The 22287-nt window shown below is 41.4% G+C and overlaps 1 protein-coding gene across 1 annotated transcript in view; it reads left to right on the top strand.

Annotated features, from left to right (window-relative positions):
- The first annotated feature begins 10425 nt into the window (after positions 1-10425).
- Positions 10426-22287, top strand: part of nrxn3a (neurexin 3a) — a 220619-nt gene continuing 208757 nt past the window's right edge. The window contains 2 exon segments of the mRNA XM_014408191.3: positions 10426-10704; positions 21030-22142. Coding sequence (XP_014263677.2) covers positions 21458-22142 — 685 coding nt within the window. The 5' untranslated portion in view covers positions 10426-10704; positions 21030-21457.

Below are 22287 nucleotides of genomic sequence, written 5' to 3'. Positions count from 1 at the left end.
GTTTAAGGTGAGATAAAGGCCATCGAGTGCCACAACAATCTTATTAGCAGGCGTGTCAGCTGGCAAGATAACAGGAGAAACGAATCACTGTAAGGCTCCAGTGCAACATTACTTTTTTTACATTATTAGTCAGTTACTTTTCAAAAAATATGAATGGACATTTGTAGATGATTGGTAGCTGCTATTTTAGAAAAATTAATATGTTCTAACTTGTTCATAAGCCTTTAGTAAACCTTGAAGTTGGCCATAAAACTCTGTTAGTAAATGGTTAACAAATAACTTGAAAGTCAGTCATAAACCGAATGATTATTATTATTAATAATAATAATAATAATAATAATAATAATAATAATAATAATGATAATAATAATAATAATAATAATAATAATAATAATGATAATAATAATAATAATAATAATAATAATGATAATAATAATAATAATAATAATAATAATAATAATAATAATAATGATAATAATAATAATAATAATAATAATAATAATAATGATAATAATAATAATAATAATAATAATAATAATAATAATAATGATAATAATAATAATAATAATAATAATAATAATAATGATAATAATAATAATAATAATAATAATAATAATAATAATAATAATAATGATAATAATAATAATAATAATAATAATAATAATAATAATGATAATAATAATAATGGATTGCATTTATATAGCGCTTTTCAAGGCACCCAAAGCGCTTTACAATTCCACTATTCATTCACTCTCACATTCACACACTGGTGGAGGCAGCTACGGTATGTATGTAACTGTCATGTAATATGATAACATCTAGTGATCTATTAATCGCTTTCCTTATGTGCTTATTTACATTTTACCTGCTTCCCTTAAGCCATATTATTAGAAGGCATAACATATCTGTAACCCTAGTCATGACTCTTGACAGCTTGGTGAGGTTTATGATGATTTTTTTTTTTTACAAAAGAGCATATTTGTCTTGCACGGTTGTAGCATCTCCGACTAGACAGCTTCCCAGCCGACATCACACAGTCACTGAAAAAGGGGGGAGATGTGATTACTCAACGAGGTGCAGCAGCCCACCAGCCTCCCTAGCACTGCCCCTCGAGCCTGGCGCAGCACCCCTCCCTGAGCGTGAGGCATATTGACTGCCTTGAATTTAAAGGGCTGTAAAGTCAAATACAACCTGGTGATCGGGCATTGGCATCCTTCATGTGGTGGAGTCACTGCAGTGGGGCGTGGTCTGAGCAGAGGGTGATGAGTGTTCGAGGAGGTAATTCTGAAGGGAAATGAGCTCACGAATACCACCTGGCAGTGTTCTGCCCACTGGACTAGATCTGGGGCACCCTTTCAGGTAAAATCAGTCAAGGGGCTGGTTAGGTCCTGGCCTGGCTTTTTATAGCAGATAACCTTAAAAATATTCTGCCGTAGATCAAAAACTGAAGAAAACCATGTTGAAGTGAAGCAGAGCAAAGTTACAGAGGTTTGATTACAGACACAACTACGAGTTTTGTAATTTGGCAGAATTTAAAAAGTTTACATTTCTTCGGTATTGAACAGCAGACATTAGGCTTCCTTGTTGGAGGTCATTCTCTATTCTATTGTTTATGCTCATATGTTTTCAAAGTACTTATACCACATTTAAAAGTAAGATTGTGTTGGCTTTTTATTATTAGAGTTACAGTCATACATATTTTCAGAAGCTTGTATTTAATCTGTATAAGAAACAGTCATATTAAGCAGCTTGCAAATTACACATTTATTGAGAAAATTACATATTTTTATTGTAAGATCATGAGGGAGGAAACTATATGGTTCTCCAAAAGAGAAAAATAAAGAAAAACTCCATATTATGGAGTTGACAAGGTGCTGACGGTGGTGACACAAATCTGACGGTGGTGACACACTAGTAGAAAACAAGATATTATTTCTTTCAAAATGACCATTAAACCTTAACAACCTTTGTAATATCACAAGACGCATCATAACAATTCTGTTTTTGCACATGTCAAGTTCTACATCTTAATAGTTCACCAGCAAGTAGCCGCCTGCTGCTGATTCCTAAAGTTCTCTGTGGTTGTGTGTTTAGACGCTGCTGGACTTTCTCTCCTTTTGTTTCTGTGCTTGTTTCCAAAACCTTTCAGATCACTGATGTTCTTTGTTTTTCCCTCTTTCACTCTATTTCTCCATCTTTCCCTTTATGAGAAACTCTTTCTTCAACTCAGGCTGGATGTTAATTGTTTCTCTCCTTCTTTTTTGATCCTCCCTGTTCCTTCTCTTTCGTTCCTCTACTGACAGGTTCCCCTTTGCTATTCTAGCCTGAAATGTACCATTTTGTAATTACTATAATTTTTCTGAACCTTATGCTTTTTCACAGATTAAGGATGAATATTCACAACACAATTATGCTTTAAGGCAGCGGTCCCCAATCTTTTTTGCGCCACGGACCGGTTTATGCCCGACAATATTTTCACGGACCGGCCTTTAAGGTGTCGCGGATAAATACAACAAAATAAAACCAGTACTGGTACCGAAAAAAAGAAGATTTATTCATAACACACGTGAAAAGACCCAGGAAAACAGAGTCAACGATAAAAACGATAACAAAATAACGCTGAAAACCAATAAAAACCCTGAAAACCATACATTTCACACCTGAGCCTCAACTCTCATGGCCCGGTACCAAATGACCGCTGCGGTTGGGGACCGCTGCATTAAGCAATAGAAATGCTATCCGGCCATTAAGTCTGATGTCATTAGCCGTTTCCAGGTCCAAACTCCGCTGCAGATCCCAAAGTCAAAGGAACTCTGCAGCATCACTGAGAGTTACAAACTGTCTAAATTCTTTCATCTTTAATAAAATGATCAGTGTGGCTGCTCTACCAGGGGTAACATCCAGGCATCCATGAAAACAGAATATATGAAATTTAACAGAGTTAGAAGTTAGATTGCTTGTTTCCACCTGAACACCAGCTCTGCTATCACTTCCAACATAAATGGAGACAGAAAACTAAACAGCAGTGACGTTTGTAGGGTTACTGAAGCTAGCTGGTATATAATGATGTGCTACGTGATCGCTAGCGACACAGCTGTGTTAGCATAAACACAGTGAAGCTGGAGGATGAACGCTTTTTTCCACTTGATAAAAGTTAACGTGAAGGTTCGCAATGGTTAGGCTGACAGTGATCACTGACTGTTTTTAGGGGCTTGTTCAGATGTAATAGAACAAGATAAAAAGCATTAAAACATTTTAACAGCACAACAGCCTTAATAAACACAGAGTAGTTTGGGCCCAGAAGCAGGATTCATACATCATCAATTAAAGAACAGCTCTCGGGCACAGCTAGCTCAGCAGATGCCACATGATCGGAAGGTTGGGTGTTCAAATCCAACGAACAGAGGCGATCCTGGATTGGTAGCTGCCCACTGCATCACTGAGCAAATGGGTTAAATGCAGAGGACTAAGCATGTTCCTACAGGATTAATAATGTAAACATAAACAATGAGATTCAATATAAGGCAAATTTGATAATATTTGACACATCTGTGAAGCAGAAATATCAGTAAAATACACAGGAAGTAATATGACTGAAATATTAGTAAAAAATAACTTAATATAAATGGTGAATAGCACACTTTTGTGGCATTTGTCAACACCATTAGAAAAAGGGTCAACACCGTCAGACAAAAATCCTGATGGTGTTGACACAATACCCGACTTTCTCTCATAACACATGTTTTTCTGACAGAAGCCATCTTGTTTTTCATCACTTACTTATGGCCTCTACAATCTACCTAAATTAAGCTCTTTTTACAAGAAAAAATAATTAAATCCTGGATTACATCAACTGTGGTGTTGACGCACTATGGTTGTGACACAGAGCTTTATCAGAAAGGTGTGCAATAAATGAAATAAAAATAAAAACATTATCACAGCAGTGACCTCATGGCATGTGTATCAAACAGGAAGTGGTAAAGGGGTCCTCAGAGTGTAAGCTGCCCACAATAATTCCTGATTTTTTTGTACTTTTAAAAATATCTGACGGTGTTGACAAAAACTCTGGACACGATTTTAATCACTTAAAAAATATTTAAAAATAAATTTTCAATTGCATATTTTGATATTATATAAAGTATTAACTTAAATACTTAATGAACAGAGCCATGATGTTTAATTTAACATTACTTTTAATTTTTTTTCTGTATTTTAATATTATCACACCTGCTTCTGGACAATGGATTTTTAAGGTACTGGTAATGTATTGTACCACTTAAAATAAATATATATGTATAAAAAATGCTAAATCATACTTTTGTTGTATAAACATTGCCTTGGTTTGTCTTTTAGGCAGTTGGGTAACACTTGTATGCATATTTTTAACCACAAAATTGGGTTTTATCTGCCGGACATGTTTTGTCCCTTATCTCGAGAATCACTGAATAAACAGATTTTTTTGATGTTAAACTGATAACCAAAAACTGACAATGTTTTTTAAACCCTACCATGGTTTTTTGTGTCTGTAATCAAACCATGGCAAATTGGTCCTGGGTCCTGGGTGAGGGACCAGACAAAGAGCAAATCAAACAGACAAAAAGCGATTCAGAAAGCCCCTATGAGAAGACCATCAAAGGAACAGTTCACCCTTCCCGGGATAGGGTTACTGGGGCCTGCCCTGGAGCCAGGGGAGGGTGCCTGAGAGTGAGTGTCTGGCACAACCCGAAAAAGGGACATCTTCCTGCAGGTCCACCAACCGCAGGAGGCACCGTAGGGGTCGGGTGCATTGTCATCACCAGTGTGTGAATGTGTGTGTGAATGGGTGGATGACTGGATATGTAAAGCGCTTTGGGGTCCTTAGGGACTAGTAAAGCGCTATATAAATACAGGCCATTTACCATTTACCATTGTGTGCCGGGCGGTGGCCAGGAGCGGAGGTCCTGGTGGACTGATCCCCAGCTACCAAGACTGGCAATTGGGACATGAAATGTCACCTCTCTGGTGGGGAAGGAGCCTGAGTTAGTGCGTGAGGTTGAGAGGTACCGGCTAGATATAGTTGGGCTCATCTTGATGCACGACTTGGGCTCTGGAACCAGTCTCCTGGAGAGGGACTGGAATCTGTCTCAGTCTGGAGTTGCTCCTGGTGAGAGGTGGTGGGCTGGGGTGGGTATCCTGGTATCCCCTCGGCTTTCTGCCTGTATGTTGGGGTTTCTCCCAGTGGATGAGAGGGTTTCTTCCCTTCGCCTCCGGCTCGGGGAACGGGTCCTGACCGTCGTTTGTGCGTATGCGCTGTGTGGTGGTTCAGAGTACCCAGCCTTCTTGGAGTCCCTAGGTGGGGTACTGGAGGGTGCTCCGCCTGGGGACCCTGTTGTCCTACTGGGAGACTTCAATGCTCACGTGGGTAACGACAGCGAGACCTGGAGGGGCGTGATTGGGAGGAACGGCCTCCCGGATCTGAACCCCAGCGGTGTTTCGTTATTGGACTTCTATGTAAACCACAGTTTGTACATAACGAACACCGTGTTCAAACATGAGAGTGTCCACAAGTCCATGGGGCACCAGGACGCTCTAGGCCGCAGGTTGATGACTGATTTTGTAATCGTATCACCAGACCTTTGGCCATATATTCTGGTGAAGGGAGCCACCAAGCTGAAGAAGGAGTCCTATCGGCCTTGGTTAGCCTGTGGGACTCCGGGGGCAGCTGATAGGTACCGACAGGCCAAGCGGAACGTGGCTCGGGCAGTGGCTTAAGCAAAAACTCGGGTGTGGGAGGAGTTCGGAGGGGCCATCAAAAAAGACTTTCGGACTGCCTCGAAGAGATTCTGGCAAACCGTCAGGGGTCTCAGGAGGGGAAAGCGGTGCTCTACCTGCACTGTGTATAGTGCGGGTGGAATGCTGCTGACTTCAACTGAGAAAATTGTCAGCATGTGTCCACTGGCACCAGGGTGCTGGAGAGGACAGTCCGTCCGTTAGTCGGACCTCAGATACAGGAGGAACAATGCGGTTTTCGTGCTGGTCGTGGAACACTGGATCAGCTCTTTATCCTCTCAAGGATACTTGAGGGCGCATGTTTGTCCAACCAGTCTACATGTGTTTTGTGGACTTGGAGAAGGCATTTGACCGTGTCCCTTGGGGGGTCCTGTGGGGAGTTCTCTGGGAGTATGCGGTGTCTGGCCCATTGCTATGGGCCATTCGATCCCTATACAACCGTTGCAAGAGATTGGCCCACCTAGCTGGCAATAAGTCGGATTCGTTCCTGGTGGGTGATGGGCTCAGTCAGGGCTGCCCTAAAAAACTGAGCCATGAACTCAGGGCGTGGGATAAGGATCGAACTGTGACTCCTCGTTCACGTTGTGGTAGTCGACACAGAACCACATAGACCCATGCTTCTTTACCACACGAACTATGGGGCTACACCAAGCGCTGTGCGACTCTTCTACTAGACCCATTTTCAGCATTTCAGCCAATTCTCTCTGAGCAGTTTGTATCTTATGCTCAGCTAACCTGTAGGGCCATGAACCCAGCATCACACCACCCAGTGTGCTCTATGAGATTGGTATGGCTGGGCAGGGGGGGAGAACACATCTGAAAACTGCTGTTGCAATGCAGCAGCATCTGCTCTTTAGGCCTGTGTGATGGTCATCACAATGGAGGGAGGTGGGAATTGCCGATTGCACCTCCAGCACCAACTCATGTCTTTCATTAAACATGCTCACCAGAAAAACGGTTTCAGCCTCTTCCCATGCTTTAAGGAGGTTGAGGTTATATACCTGTGTGGATCCTCCCCTGTCCGACTGTACCACTTCATAGTCTACGTCCCCCACTCGCAGTGTGACCACGAAGGGACACTCGAACAAGTGAGTAACACAAGCACACTATCTCCCAGTGAAAACTGCCTAACCCCTCTGTTGTACAGGCACTGCTGACGTTCCTGGGCCTGGAACAAATTTTCTCGTGACAATCTCCCCAAAGTGTGCAGCTTTGCCCTCAGGCCCAGAACATATTGACTCTCATTTTTAGCTGGGCTTGAACATGGCCTGGAGCACCTCCCACACTGTAAACAACAGAGGGTCTAACTAGTGATCACAATTGCGTTCAGCTGGTGCCCACCAAAGCCTGGCGTATACCTCCATTGCACCTTAGTGGAATGCTGTACATCCCTTCTGGATTGGGGGAGGGTGACCTGAGACACCTGAGACACTCCTGTCCACTAAGGTGCAATGGAGGTATACGCCAGGCTTTGGTGGGCACCAGCTGAACGCAACGTTACAGTATAATGTACCTTGATGGGACGTTTGTTGTGATTGGGCACTATGGAAATAAGAATAAATTAAATAAGAATTAAACTGAAATGTTTAAGAAGTCAGCAGTAAATGATAAGTATCTGACTTGTTTGTTGATATATTTACCAATTAAGGGTACAAAATGATCAAGAACATTTTTGAGCAAATTATATTAAATGTATAATTGATCTAAAATGTCAAAGAACATTTTTAAACTGTGCTCATCAGCCACTTGGGTTTTGTGTCAAGTGTGTGAGACGTTCCAGGAAAGCCCCTGAAATGCAAATAAATGGCAGCTAAAAACTTCATGTGTGTCCCTGAAGTTTGTAGCTGTCATTTACTTGTCTGGACTAACAAGTGCAGCAGGAAAAAGGTGCTTGTTCCTGACCTGTTATAGAATATTTATAAATGTGGAGTAAATCACTTACAAAGCGTTCTTGATTCCATAATGTAAAGAGTAAATCATTCATTCCATACAAACATGTAACTCTAGCATTCATTGATGTTCTTCCCCCGTTACAGGTCACTAAACTGAAATTGTGTTACATTCTTTACTCTTGTTTTTATGTGGAATGAACTCAAATAAACCTTTTGGTTAATCACTTGGGACAGCTAGGAAAGAATTTGTATGACATTTAGCTGTTTTTATGAACAGTAATAACACTATGGAATCACATTGTGGTCGTAAATATTTTGCACTTCAGACTGCAGGATTTTCTTCCTTTCAGCTGATTGGTTAATGTCATGTCAATCACAAATTTAACAATCCAATCAGAGAACAGATGGGTTTGGCTGCCGGAGGACACTTTGCTGAGCGTCAGGTCCTGGAAGGTTTTGGAGATGGAGGAGCGACAGCACTTCTGCGGCGCAGTGTGACTCACAGCACTGGTCCTGGGTCAGCCCTGACTTTGTGTTAAAGTAATACTAAAGTAATAATGGTATTTCTGATCACTGGTATACCACAACTAAGGCGACCTGACTATATTTCCTAATGAAGCAATAAAGTTTGGCACGAAGGTGACAGACTCACTGAGAAACGGCCTCAATAGAAAGGTGGCTTACATTCTTAAGGCAAGGAAACCGGCTGAAGTGGTGCTCATGATCTTATTAAAATTGATGGAACTTTGAAAGCAAAAAAATACTGTCAGATTTTGATCAACCATATAAAACCATCTGAAAACATCTTTCCACATGGCACCGACTTTTCACTATGACAAGAATCCCAAAGAAACTGCCAATGTGTTAAAACCATAACAGGAAAAATCCACAATGGAAAACTATCGGTCGTGGATTGGCCTGTCCAGAGCCTCAACATAACTGAAGCTCTGTGGGTTGTGACAGACAATAGAACAAAAGCCTGTCAACACAGTGAAACACTATCCCAGCTTACAAAGGGCAAGTCTGGTATACCCAGAAGAGTTCTCCAGTCTGTCACAGTTTACAACCAGTCACATTAAATTCATTTAGGTTAATTTAGTTAATGTTTCAAAATATATTGTGAAATATTATGAAATTATATTTGATTAATTTTGAAAGTGCAGAGCCAAACAAATGATTTAATATGATTTTGAAAAGTTTGATTGCGTGTTTTTTATCCCTCAGTTTTCATAGAATTAGCATTGTTTGTTTTTGTATTGAAAAATAAAAGGAACAAGATTGTCGGCAAATGACAAGAAATTTCAATACTTAAATGTGTTTGAGCAGATTTAGCTTTAAAGGTGTTTACAGATAGTTTGCAAATGTAAAACTTGCTTCAAGGACTTTGAAGAAAACATGTTTAATGTAAGGAAAGAAAATAGTGGAGATAAAATCACTTGTTTTGTTGACGTCTTCATCGAGGTTGTAATCAGATAGTGACATCATTCTACTTCTTCTTTGCAACCACAAGAGGTCACTTGCTCAAAAAACTGTAGTCCTGCTGTTTTCAGAGCTTGAAAAAACTGCTTTCAGGAAAGCTGTGGACGGCCCATTCAGCTCCATTTCACTGTGTTGCAGAAAGAAAAGGGAAGACCTTCAGTAGAGTTAAAAAGAACGTCTGGGAACCTTTGTAGGACACAGTGTGATGAACTGAAATGTGGAACATCTAATACAAGAGCTTTGATGTCATTTAGTGTGAATGAAAAACAATAAGGTAAGCAGCATATGTTTCCCTGAGTAACTTTATCCAGGTGGAAAGCAGGTGCTTGACTGTGTGTGTGTGTGTGTGTGTGTGTGTGTGTGTGTGTGTGTGTGGAGGCGGTTACACAGGGAGATTGTCCATGTCATGCCTACCTCTGTTTATTCAAATCTATTCATCTAACAATAAGGCTTTTGCGGGCAGGTCTTCCCACAGTTGAAATGATTAGAACTTGCTGTTCAACTCATTTTTGGATGGTTTGCTTTTTATTTCTGATAATGTCAAAGTCATTTTATCCTTGTAGTAAGATGAAGAAAGTAAATTATAAACAGTGGGTCTGTTTGCTGCACTGACAGTGTTGGATGTCCTTCATGAGTCTTAACAGGAACACACATTTTGTTAAACGTGTGTTTTCTCTCACCAAATATATGTACTACCCAATAATCTGAAGCATGTTATTATACAGGTGATGAATTAATTTCCCTCAGTGAGCACTGCAAAAGATAATAAAGGTGAAACATTTTATGAGGTGTCTGCGGGCATTTCAGCACCTTGGATAGCAGCACTGTTAGCCTGCTGCTGACAGGCTCCTCCTCTAATAAAGCTTCTCTTTAGTGAAGATCTTCTTATCTCAGCTACAGAGAAAGGCCACAATAAAGGGAGTTATTAAAAAAAAGGTAATTTAAAGAAAACTTTTTTTGTCACATATTCTTCAATTATGGTTAAAACAAAAACAATGTAATGCATAATCAGTCAGGTTATCAGTAATATCGATTACACTGTAAACACAGCACAAATCAATGGCTGAGTGCAGCTACACCTTACATCATGCTCTTCTCCACATGTGAAGCCCGAAAGATCTGGTATGCTGCTGACCCACGGTGATAAAGTGAAGCACCACACCTCCTGACAAAGCCTATTACCAGCCTAAAGCGCAAAAGACCATATTTAGAGGTGTGTGAGTGCGAAAGAGCGGGCCGTTATTAACCAGTATGCCTTTAAATGGCGTGTACTGGTGCTGAGGAGAGGGCGGACCTGGGTGGCGCGCGCGTGTGCGCCTTTCGCCTGCAGCCGCTGCAAGTGGCACCGAGCTAACAGCGGCTTTTGTGCCCATGATGCACCGTGGTCGTCGCACCTGTAAGGAAGGATAAAGCTGTCACTGTACCGTCTCTACATCAGCACCACCGGCGCCGGAAACACTGCTGCTTAAAAAAAAAAACACAAGTCTGGACTAGAAGAGGAAAAAAGATCTCTGTGGAGTTGGATTTTAGCAGTTGGATACTCTTGGCTGTCTGTTTAACTAAGGTCAGTAACGTCGTCTGTGTAGTCTAGTCTGTCCATATCATTTATCCACGTATGACTTGAACTGAGACAGGAGCATATTCCAGGGAAAATATGGGGAAGAGGCGGATCGAGTTTCCACTCCTGACGGACAGGTACCACGGGACTAGCCACTTTTACGGGAGTTTCCCCTTCACTCACAATTTTTACGCACCGAAACGGCGAATGTGCCGAGTCTCCTTGAAGGAAAAGTCGCGTCTGAGGGGCTGAAAATGAGAATTTCTGCCATGTTGTCTTCTAAATTGGTCTGATGGAACAGACGCACAGTGACTGGCGGGTGTAGAATTACACCCCCCTCCGCTCTCTCGGTGTTTACAACAGAAATGCTCAATTTTCGTTTCATTATATTTCACACATACACAAATAAACATGCTCGTGTTGAATATGAAAAACGGGGCTTTGAGGGAAACCTGCAGAACTCGTTTTTAAAATGATGAATAATAGATGAGGTGAACGCCAGGTGTCCAGTGTCCGCGCATTGTTCTTGTCTGCAGCTTTTATGCTGGAATGTCAAACACACTGCGACGCCCTTTAGGCCCCACAAACCCAGCCTACAATCTTTACATTTAGCTTCATGTCATTTCGTGTCATTTGAGCAGTTTGATTCATGACCTTCCGGAGATGGACAGCGCGCGGCGGCAGGCTGCACGCTTCCTCGCCATGAAATAACCACCACATTCCTCAATCATCCCCCATTTTTCTGATTTTTTTTAAGCTAAGCGCAACTCAACGGAATTCTTTAAAAGCCTTCACATTACTCTATCAAGATCAATAATAGCCGGTTCAGTTTTAGCATTTGCTTGGAAAACGAACGTGCTCCGCTGAAATGGAGCATAGCGATTATATGTGAGGAAAATTTCATTTCCGTAAAAGGAGTTTTTGGATTTTGGTTTTCCCCCTGTGGATCAAATGGCGTCCGCAGTAACAGCAGGGAGGTTTGCTGACTGCTCCTCTCAGCAAACTGCCTTTCATGGCGCACAATAAGCTTACAACTTTTTTTCATCTGCATCACTCCACATTTGCTGAAGGGGCCTGTTTTAACTGGGCCCGATTATAAGATCAACTCGAATTCATTTAACAACAACAACAAAATAAATAAATAAATAAATAAATAAAATGTCATTTTAATTGGACAGTGTTTCCCCCTTTTACACCATTTTTTTTACACTGCGGCAAATGCAGGATGTCTCATTTACATCAAATCTGACTGTTTTCCACAGGACAAAAACAAAAGGCCCCGCACTTGTATAAGAATCCACCGTCTGCCGCAAAATAACAACCAAGGCCTCGATCTGACGCCGTCTAACATCAGCTCTACTTCGAACCCATGAACAAGAGTGAAAATGAGTTCAGGCGGATGGCAATTAGATATTTTTTTCTTCGCCGCTGCAGTGCATATTTCGATGTGTCGGATTTGTAGAGTTAATAGGATTAGATTTTTTTTTGTGCTTTTATGCACGGGGAATTCCTAATCTGGATTTTTTAACGCTTCTGTGGATGGGCGTAACCCAAACCTAGAGAATGCGTCTGTTTCCCCTGCAAAGGGCCCAATGATGTCTCATCACCTACACTTTAAATGGCTAATATTCTCCGAGGCTGACAGTTCTAGGAAGAAAAAAAATCTTTCGTTTGATTATTTTTAAATATTTCTCGGCAGGTTGTGTTAAATCTGATTGTAAATGTGTGTTCATTATTAACATGTGATCCAGTGTTGGGTTGATATATACTGAAAAACGCCTCAGAATACGACGCGTGTTTGATGCAGAAATATAAAACACCCCTTTAATTTTCCTTCATCCTAATTTAAGGTTAGGGTGGTGGTGGTAGTGTGGAGGGTGGGGGTGATTCGGGTAATTTGGCTGTCCCTTTTCCCCCGTGGTTGGCAGCCGATTAACTACGCTGACAAATCAAGTGTAAAAAGCCAAGGGCTCTCAAGGTACCACTAATCCCACTGGGCGGGGAGAGTCAAATAATACGCAGCATTCTGGAGAATGCTCTTTTCTTTAGTTTGGTCGTTTTCTGCATTTTTTCGTTGTGAGTGTGTCATAGTTGGGCCATAAAAAAATCTCAATTTTGTGAACAACTGATCATTTAAAATTGTATGTGTCAGCCTGAAAATACAAGTTATTTCTGATGAAGGTTTTAGGCTTAATGATGGGCAATTCAATAACCGAGTTTTTGGATAACATGAGAAATATAAGGTGATTAAAATACCTTCAATCAAATGAAAAAAGTCCTCAGCTATTAGGCTGTCTGGTGTTACGTAAACGGGTGGTGGCGGTGTGTGTGTGGCTGAGAGGTGTATATCCGTGCTTTGGCTGTCGCGTACACGTGCAGTCGTTTATTCTTTTTATTCGAACGTGCACACTCGTGATTAGACTGATGGAGTGTATGCTGTACGCGTGCGCTCGCGTGTTGGTAAAGTATAGGCGTCTGTGGTGTCGTTGAGCACACGTGCACGAGGCTGTGGGAGTTTGTGGGGTGCTGGGTGCTCTCTGACTGGGTGATGTAATGCCGTGAAGGGTGCTGCAGCAGAAATCACGGAGCCCAGGGAAGGCGTGTCCTGCCTGCTGAGAAGCTGGATAACAACACGGTGCCCACGCGCAACCGCTGCCAAATACACCCCCCTCCCGCTCTCTCCCTTCCTTTGCTCCACAAACACACACACACACACCGTCCCTCAGCTTAGCTTTCTTTTATGTTGCTGTTATTTAATTTAATGAACTTGTAGTTTATTTAAAAACGAACAATCTGCAGTAATAAAATATGGAAGCTTTTAACAGGTCAGCAAAGAAAATGAGACTGAACGTTGACTCATTTCATGCTGAAGGTTTTAGGGTCAGAATTTAATAATGAATATATTTGGTTTCCACGACGTTTCTCTGTTGATACGTTGAATTGTTTGATAATTGTATGAATAAAAATATAAAACAAAAAACAAACAAACAAACAAACAAACAAACAAACAAACAAACAAAAAAAACCCAAAACCCAACAATGTTTTCAGTCAAACAAATTACAATTTCCACCTTAAAAAGATGAAATGATTTATTTTAGTCGACTTCTAATAGAGATTCTGCACATTTTGCCAGTACCTTGGTACATATGATGGATTGTTAGGTTGTCATCATATGAGATTTTCATGGCATGATTTTCATGTCTGTTAGAATTATCAAAAAACATTATTACTGTCTAAAAAAGCTGAACAATGATCATTTGACCATCTCTTAATCTCATCTGTAATTTCATGTTTCATTTCATGCCAAAGGAATAAACACACGAGTACAGAGAAGCAAAGAGACGTTCTATTGAGGAACAAATACACGCTATCTCAGCGGCTTGTCCAGAGGTTTCAGGACATCACAGCACATCGTCACATCCAGTCTGTGTAGAAGAACTGAGCCCAAATGCATCTGCCTAAAATGGTGGATCAGTGCTGCTCTGTGTACCAGGAAAGGTCTGTTACAGACTTGAAGTATGTGTTTGCAGTGTGATGAAGAATAGTGTTAGGGTGTTTTGTGAAATGCATGAGTGGGAATGGATGAGGTGGAACATCCCTCCCTCCTCCATCTCTGTTTCCACTCATCTTTCCTTCTGCTGTCTCTCCTCCTCCTCCTCGCCACTGTCAGCATGCATGTGCTGCTCAAATGATTTTGTACCACTGCAGCAATAAAGCCAGCAAAGAAAATGGCACTTCTTTGAATCCGCTGTGAGAGGCAAAATGGCCAGTGTCTCTGTACGTATCTGGAGGCTTTACTCTCAGTGAGATAAGCGCGTCCCAAAAATCTGTAGCCTGAGATATTATCGTTAAGCTATGGAGGACATTTTGTCTCTGCATCTGGACAGCATTACCGCATGCGTGTGTGTTTTTGTGCAACGGGTTACGCTTGTGATCAGGGCACCTGCTGTAAAATTACTGGCAAGTAGCATCAATTTAAACACAAGAGGCCAGCCGATTGGTCGCTTTCATCTGCATTTGCACACACACACACACACACACACACACACACACACACACACACACACACACACACACACACACACACACACACACACGCTTCACTCCAGTCCGTGTGGCTCTTAATAGGATTCAGTGTGCTGCTGCCTTTTGTCAGTGAGTGTATGTGGACTCGTCCCTGTGGGGTTCGTCAAAGGAGCCTTTTACCGAGAACAATGATCCATGCCGTTTAGCCTTTTAACCCCCAACACTTCTCACACAGCAACAAAAGACACACACGTGTGCACACGCGTCGTGCAGAGTGTACACATCCTGAAACCAAAACTGCAGACTTGCATCCTCAATTTCTTACTGCCTAATACTGCGATGCCCATGTGGGGCTGATAATGCAAATTACGACTACAACCACAGAACATTTAAAAATCAAGATTTTACTCATTTGAACATTCATAGAAGATTTCAAAGGATTTGAACTATACCTGCAGCCTGTGCTGCTAGCTGGAAGTTCCTGTTTTCAGTAAATCAGCTAAACATTATGTTCTCACCATCCTGCAGGTCTTTTAAAAAATGTAATTAATTTTTGGGATGCGTATTAAAGTGATGCAAAATGTTTTGTAGATGATGGCTGCTACTCGAGTAATATAAAATGCACATTCTTAACATCCTTAATATCCGAGTAAATGAAATGATAAAGTTTGCTTCTAAATGCAACATTTAATAATCATCTTTGGCATTAATGAAGAAGAGAAGTGTTTCCAAGAGTGGAGCAGCTGATAATTGAGGGGTTCAGCATAGCACAGTGAGATAGTGCAGGTGTACTAATTGAAAGGCTGGTATTTTAAATCCTGGCTGCCCTAGTCGGCATGCTGAAGTACCCTTGGGCAATTTACTGAACCCTGAACTGATCCCGACGGATTCGTTGGAGTATGAATGCACGCTGTGTGCATTCACTTAGATGTGTGAATGAAACATGTTCTATAAAGTGGTCTGAGTGAAAGGTGCTCTAAAAGAACCAGTCCACTGTAGACATTGTGTGTGCTGATAGAGTCATATGACACAATCATCACACAACACGTAAAAGTCTTACGAGGATCGTTTTGGAGGTTCAGTGATATGATGATGCAAACATCCGTGGCTGTCTCTGCTCTGGTTTCGTTTTGAATTCTGTTATTTCTGCTAAGCAGACACTGCAGAGACTCTCTCCGTCAAAAATGGCTTAATTCATGTCAGTAATGCCAGTTTGGCCTTTTTTGGCTGCTTTACTTTACTGGGTTACATCAAGTTGTATTACCATGGTAACCCAAGCAAACAACCAAGTAATGATCAACAACATAAAACAAAATGTTATGTGTGTCCGTGTAAAACAATATATTAAAATATTTCTTGATTTCACTTCTCAGTTTATACTTGAAAAGTGTCCAGCGATATTAACACGACTGCACTGCATGTTTATACTGGTGTGTTCACAGAGGTGAGCATTCCTGTGCAAATGGTTTGCATAACTCGTACCACTGGGCACATACTGAGGCTGTATGAGTAGTTGACACAGTTTAGCCCAGAAAACAATTTGCAGTGACATCTGGTTAAGACTTCATAATTAATCATGATCCACAGTATAACGAGCCCACATTTCAAAAGAGCTGAAAAATGAGTGGTGAAGATTTTTCACCCAAACAGTTGTCACATGACATCTCGCCAGAGCTCCCACCCCGAGACACAGCAAAGGATTCGGGTGGTGTTTCAATAAACTCACCGAGAGTGTAAATATTCAAAGGGTTCATTTTTAAAAAGATGATTTATTCTTATTGTAGACCATGTACAGAAGAAGCTTTGTGAAATACTCTGGTCGGCCGATCTTCATACATTTAATAATAATTATCACATACAACAACAAAATACATCAGTACTGTGTGTACAAATAAAAAACCCACATCATTGCTGTAAGTGTCACTATTACATTTATGTTAGAAGACTGTTTTAGATCAAAGTCATGAAGGTAACATTTTTGTATAATTTTTGTCAGTTTGTGACACCAAATTAAAAGTCTTTAAACGTAAAGTTGTCATGTGAAAATGTATCAAAGTCCTTCATCATGATCAACTATGAAGTTTAACTGATCCTAATGCTGTGCATGAAAAAAAAGAGCTTAATTTTAGTTATGTCTTATTTATAATGGGGTTTTACACACACACACACACACACACACACACACACTGAGAGAGAAAATGCAGCAGTAATAATTCTACGTAGTAATATTGTACACAAATATATATTAGAAACATTGTATGCACGACAGAATATGTATTGGAAACATTGCCAGTTCCAACACTAATATTAATTTCTAATATTAATGACTTTTCGGTGCAGGCCTGTAACAATGCCTGCTAAATATTACCCTGATTATTATATAACAGGGAGCAGTGCGCATGAACAGAACAGAAAAAGTCGAACTTCATGTTGATTATTCAAAGATATTGTTTTCAGTTATCACTCAGGAGTGGAGGACGTACTTGTTGCAGTGGAGATATGGATTATTATTATGTTTACATGCCTCCTCCACGCTCAGGTTGGCCTGCGTTCTTTGATTTTATAATTTCGCTGTAATTTATCCGCCCTTACCCGTGTTCACAATTTCATGGCTCCATGTCGGAATATGTCGGGAAACTTTGAATTCTAGAAAGATTTATTTTACTGCGATGGTGAGAAAAACTGGTTGCTGTAGATCACAGTGGGACATGACCTGCTGGTGAATTAAATGTACAGCTGTATACATTTCCTCGTCTGATTCATTATGTGCACAAAAACTACTCAGATTACTTTAGTAAGGCACCAATTTTTTTTAAAATTTTTTTTTACACATTTTAGTATTTAGTAAATTTTAGGGAAATTTCACTGATCCAAACAGTTAAAGGAACCCTGTTTATTCAGAGTGTAGCATTAAGTCAACTAAACTTCTGTGATCTTGCTCCGATCAGTTACAGCGCATCCAGAAAGTATTCCAAAATGGATTCAATTCATTTTCACCTTAAATTCTACACACAATGACCCATAATTACAAAGTGAAAAATGTTTGAATGAAATTCTTGCAAATGTATTAAAAATTAAAAGGAATAAAAATGTACATAAATATTCAGTCTCTGTCCTGACACTCAGAATTGGAAGTGGAGGATGAAAGTAAGAAGCAGGGTCTTGAAATTGACAAAGGACTCCCAGACCACGAGAAACAAAATTCTCTATCCTACTATTGCTGTTTCCCTACTAGGGTGAAACCTCCTCAAAAAACCCAGGTGAGTAGTAGAAGTTTAGGCCCAGCAGGAACTGTGAGACTAGTCAGGGTCAAGAGAAAGATGAATGCAGGAATTTACAGAGACATCCTTAATGTTAACCACTCTGTTAATGTCCTTAAGATGCAAGACCAGAGCCCAGACTTGAACCTGATTGAACATCTCTGGAGAGATATGAAAATGGCTGTGCACCGATGCTCACCATGCAACCTGGTGGAGCAATCGAGCTTCTGCAAAGATGAGTGGGACAAACTTCCCAAAGACAGGCGTGCCAAGCTTCTAGCATCACACTCATGAAGGCTGGAATTGCTGTCAGAGGTGGTTCAACATAATATTTAGCAAAAGCTGTGAATACTTATGTACGTGTTACATTTTTGTTCTTTATTTTTAATACATTTACAGGAATTTAAGCTGTTTTTTCATCTTCTCATTAAGGGCTATAATGCAAAGAATTATGAGGTGAAAACAAATTGAATCCACTTTGGAATAAGGCTGTGACGGGACAAAATGTGAATACTTTCCAGATGCACTGCAGGTAACAGGTGTTGCTAATCACTTTGAGGTGCCTTGGTGTTAATGAGACAACAGAGGAGCAACAAAGAGACAGCCACAAAACAAGAATGGTTTTACAGGCGGGGGCCTCTTACAACAGGATTAAGATCGGTAGAGCCGTACAAAATGACCTCTGTCAGGCCACAGGTGCGAAGGTCTCGGACCAAACAATCAGAAACAGACTTCATGAGGTTGACCCACCGTCCTCTAGAGGGGCTTGTGATCACTGCCCCACACTGTGGAATACGACTGGGATGTGCCATATATATCAGAATCAGCAGGTCTACCACAGGTTCACCTTAAGCACATGTGACAGACACGGAGAAAGAAGGTTGTGCTGCCTGTAACTTTTTTTAGCATGACCGGTTTGGTGGCCATATGATGGTCTGAGCGATATAACCATAGAGGGACGCTCAGACCTCTTCAGGTTACACAGAGGCACCTGATCGGTATCGGGATGATAGACAGATCGTCAGACTTGACACATTGTCGGGGTTCTTCTTTATGCAGTGGCTGGTCTCATGTGGACTTCCTAGAGGATCAAGGACTCCATTACCTGACCTGAAGCCAAAAAACATCTCTGGTTCATTATGTTTCGGTCCATCTGGCCCTGCCAGGTTGCATCTCAGACTGTCCAGGAGCTCAGTAAAGCCCTGGTCCAGATCTGGGAGGAGTTCCCCAGGACACCATCCTGCTCAATGTTGTCAGGCATGCATAAAAGCACATGAGGACCATACAAATTACTGGGTACTATTTTGAGCTGCTGCAATGACATTTCAGACTAGCCTCCTGTGTTTCTTTTCCACTTTTCATTTCCATCCCTGCCCTGATGTGGCATCTTTTAGTTGCTACCCAGTCCATATCAGTACAGATAGCCAGTTTTTCCCCAAGTGTTCCTTTATTATTTTTTATTTTTAGCAGTGTGGTGTAGAAAATATAACTCCACCAATTTTGAACACTTCCTCTGCAGCACTGGCTGAAATGAAGCCCCGAACCATAACAGAGCCTCCACCGGGGCTTACACATTGCTGTACACACTCACTTTTGTGCTGCTTTTCTGACAGTTTCACCTACAAATTTCAATACTTGTGTTCATCATACTGTAAGTCCAGTTGCCACAGATGTTTGTAGACGAGTGCTTGTGTAATTTGGCATAGATCACTTTTTTTCTTCCTTAAGATCGGCTCCATGACAGCTACGTGAGACCTTTCTAACGGCGCTCCAGGGAACACAAGCCGGATGAACTGAGGGTCCAGGAGCAAGTCTTAGCCTCTGTGTCTTTAAATGTTTCGCTGTTTCTTAAAGACATGGTTTTCAGATATTATCTGCTGTGTGTAGTTTTTTAGGCCTGACACTTCTTCTTTTGTCCTCCAGGTGTCCAGTTTCCTTCAATTCTTAAAGGTCAGATGTGTTCTGAGATATGTCAAGTTATTGGTGCAAAAAGACCATTCGATGCTTATCTTTGTGTTGTGTTTGTTATTTGTTTTTTATAGATTAGACTAAAGACGATGTAGTTTAAAATGAGTTCTTTTCTATGCTGTCCTCTCTTGAGTTTGGTGCTTTTTGATGCTTGAGTGCTTCATAGGTTAGTGTTGGGAAGCTTAACTAAAAACAAAAGCAAACAGCTCTGAAAATGGACCGGATTGAAAATGAGTGAAAAGCAGCTATGATGAAAAACTATTGAACCTCAGGCTCACTGTAAGCTCGTTGTTCTTTGTCCTTGGACGTGAATAAATCAAGAAATAAGTAAAGCAACGCGAGGTGTCTCAAGATGTTTGGATAGTACTGTGGAAGGACTTGACAGTTCATACAGAAAGCATAAATATAATTTTTTGGAATATAAAAGACCGAGTGTACAATTTGTCTGTATTAAAAAATATATAAACTGAGATTTTATTAAATAAAATAGTATTTAGCTAGTGGATCCGTGCCTGCTTGTGTTTTTTCTGTGCTTCTTTTTATTCAGCTGAAAGCTGAAGCTGAAAGCTGTCTCTCCAGGCTGGTCATCAGATAAAGGCAGTGCGCCTGGCTGACTGATAGTCATGCACTGCCATGAGAATAATGAGACTAATTTCCCTAGCAGATGACCGATAACTCCCAACAACCTTTGTGGAGGAGGGAAAAATGCAGTGATTTCACAGGCACTGTTATTCAGGATTGTTTTCTGCAGCGTGCAGGTTAGAAAGAAAAGGTTGAATGTATTTAGTGGACCATTCACAGCTGAGTGTGTAACCTGGTTTTTCCCTCTGATTATCTCTGCACATCTCTGAATATGAAATAAAGATGATGAAATTCTAATAAACAAAACTGCATTTTTTACAACAAGTGTTTTCCTAGCTGCTATGTGCACAGATGCATTTTAGTGCTCCACTTTGTGTCTGTGTCTGCCACTGAAACTGCATCCATGTGAACAGCCTGGAACAGAGCTGCAGTGGTCTGGCATGTGTGCTGCATAGTGGACTCATTGTAACCATGTGCCTTCTGTTTTGTGACAGGGATGTAACTGCAAAAGGCCAGCGGCTCCCCTGCCAGCTCCACATCCCAGCAGACAAAATGAAGGAGGAAATTCCACTCACATGACCTCGCACCACAAGTCTCCATCTTCGTCCGGTCTGAAGAGCAGGGCGACGTCTTAAAGGTCTCCTCCTTCTGTCAGCTTGCTCGGTAACATTTAAAAGGACAACAATCACTGCCCTGCAACACCTGGACAATTTACCTTACGACTGTTAACTACAACGACTGTTCTCCTGCTATTGCCCTTTCCCTCTTTTAAAGACATATTTTTTTATAATAAATGTTTATCCAAATATATCTATATTGAAGATTGAACTGTGGAACCCTGAAACTGAGTCCAGTCCCTGAGATTTGAATCTAACCGAATTCTCGTCAGACATTTCTTTGGATTAAGAAATTACTTACAGCTATGGATCTTGTAGGTTTTTCTATCAGGCTGCATGTGTTCCTCAGCACATGCCTGGGACTGGAGTTTTTAGGTACACCAGGTCAGTGGGCACGCTACCTCCGCTGGGATGCCAGCACCCGCGGTGACCTCAGCTTCCAGTTTAAGACAGAGGCCTCAGACGCACTGTTGCTGTACTTTGACGATGGAGGTTACTGTGACTTTCTACAGCTCTCAGTGGCGGAGGGACTACTGCGGCTGCGCTTCAGCATCGACTGTGCTGAGACCACTGTTGTGTCAGACAGACGGGTAGATGACAGCAGCTGGCACTTTGCCACCCTGAGCAGGTACAACCTGCGCACAGTGCTGGTGCTGGACGGCCAAGCCAAAGCAGGCGAGGTAAAGCCTCAGCGTCAGTTCATGAAAATAGTCAGCGACCTGTTCCTAGGTGGAGTGCCTCAGGATATCCGCAGCGGTGCACTTACACTGCCTACAGTGCGAAACATGCAGCCCTTCAGTGGCACAATCGCAGACCTCAAATACGGCATCTCACAGCCCCTGTTCCTAGGAAGCCTTAACGTGCCGCTGGAGTCGGAAGGATGGTGCACCGTGAACCCGTGTGAGAATGGTGGGATGTGCACAGTGGTGGACGGAGAACCGGTTTGTGACTGCTCCAAAACAGAATACAAGGGCCGCTTCTGCAGCGAAGGTAAAACACCTAGAAATCCTGCTGCTATTGATCCTGAAGGATTTAGACAGGACTAAAACTGCTAAAAAGTTTAAACTTGGCGTGTCAGCCTCTCAGTATCCTGGCGGTTGGTAGCGACGTCTTCTAGGGTATAGTTATGTTCCCC

Source organism: Maylandia zebra, linkage group LG19 (genome assembly GCF_041146795.1).
Source record: "Maylandia zebra isolate NMK-2024a linkage group LG19, Mzebra_GT3a, whole genome shotgun sequence".
In the NCBI taxonomy this organism is placed as follows: Eukaryota; Metazoa; Chordata; class Actinopteri; order Cichliformes; family Cichlidae; genus Maylandia; species Maylandia zebra.
This window is presented reverse-complemented; position numbering and strand designations above follow the sequence as displayed.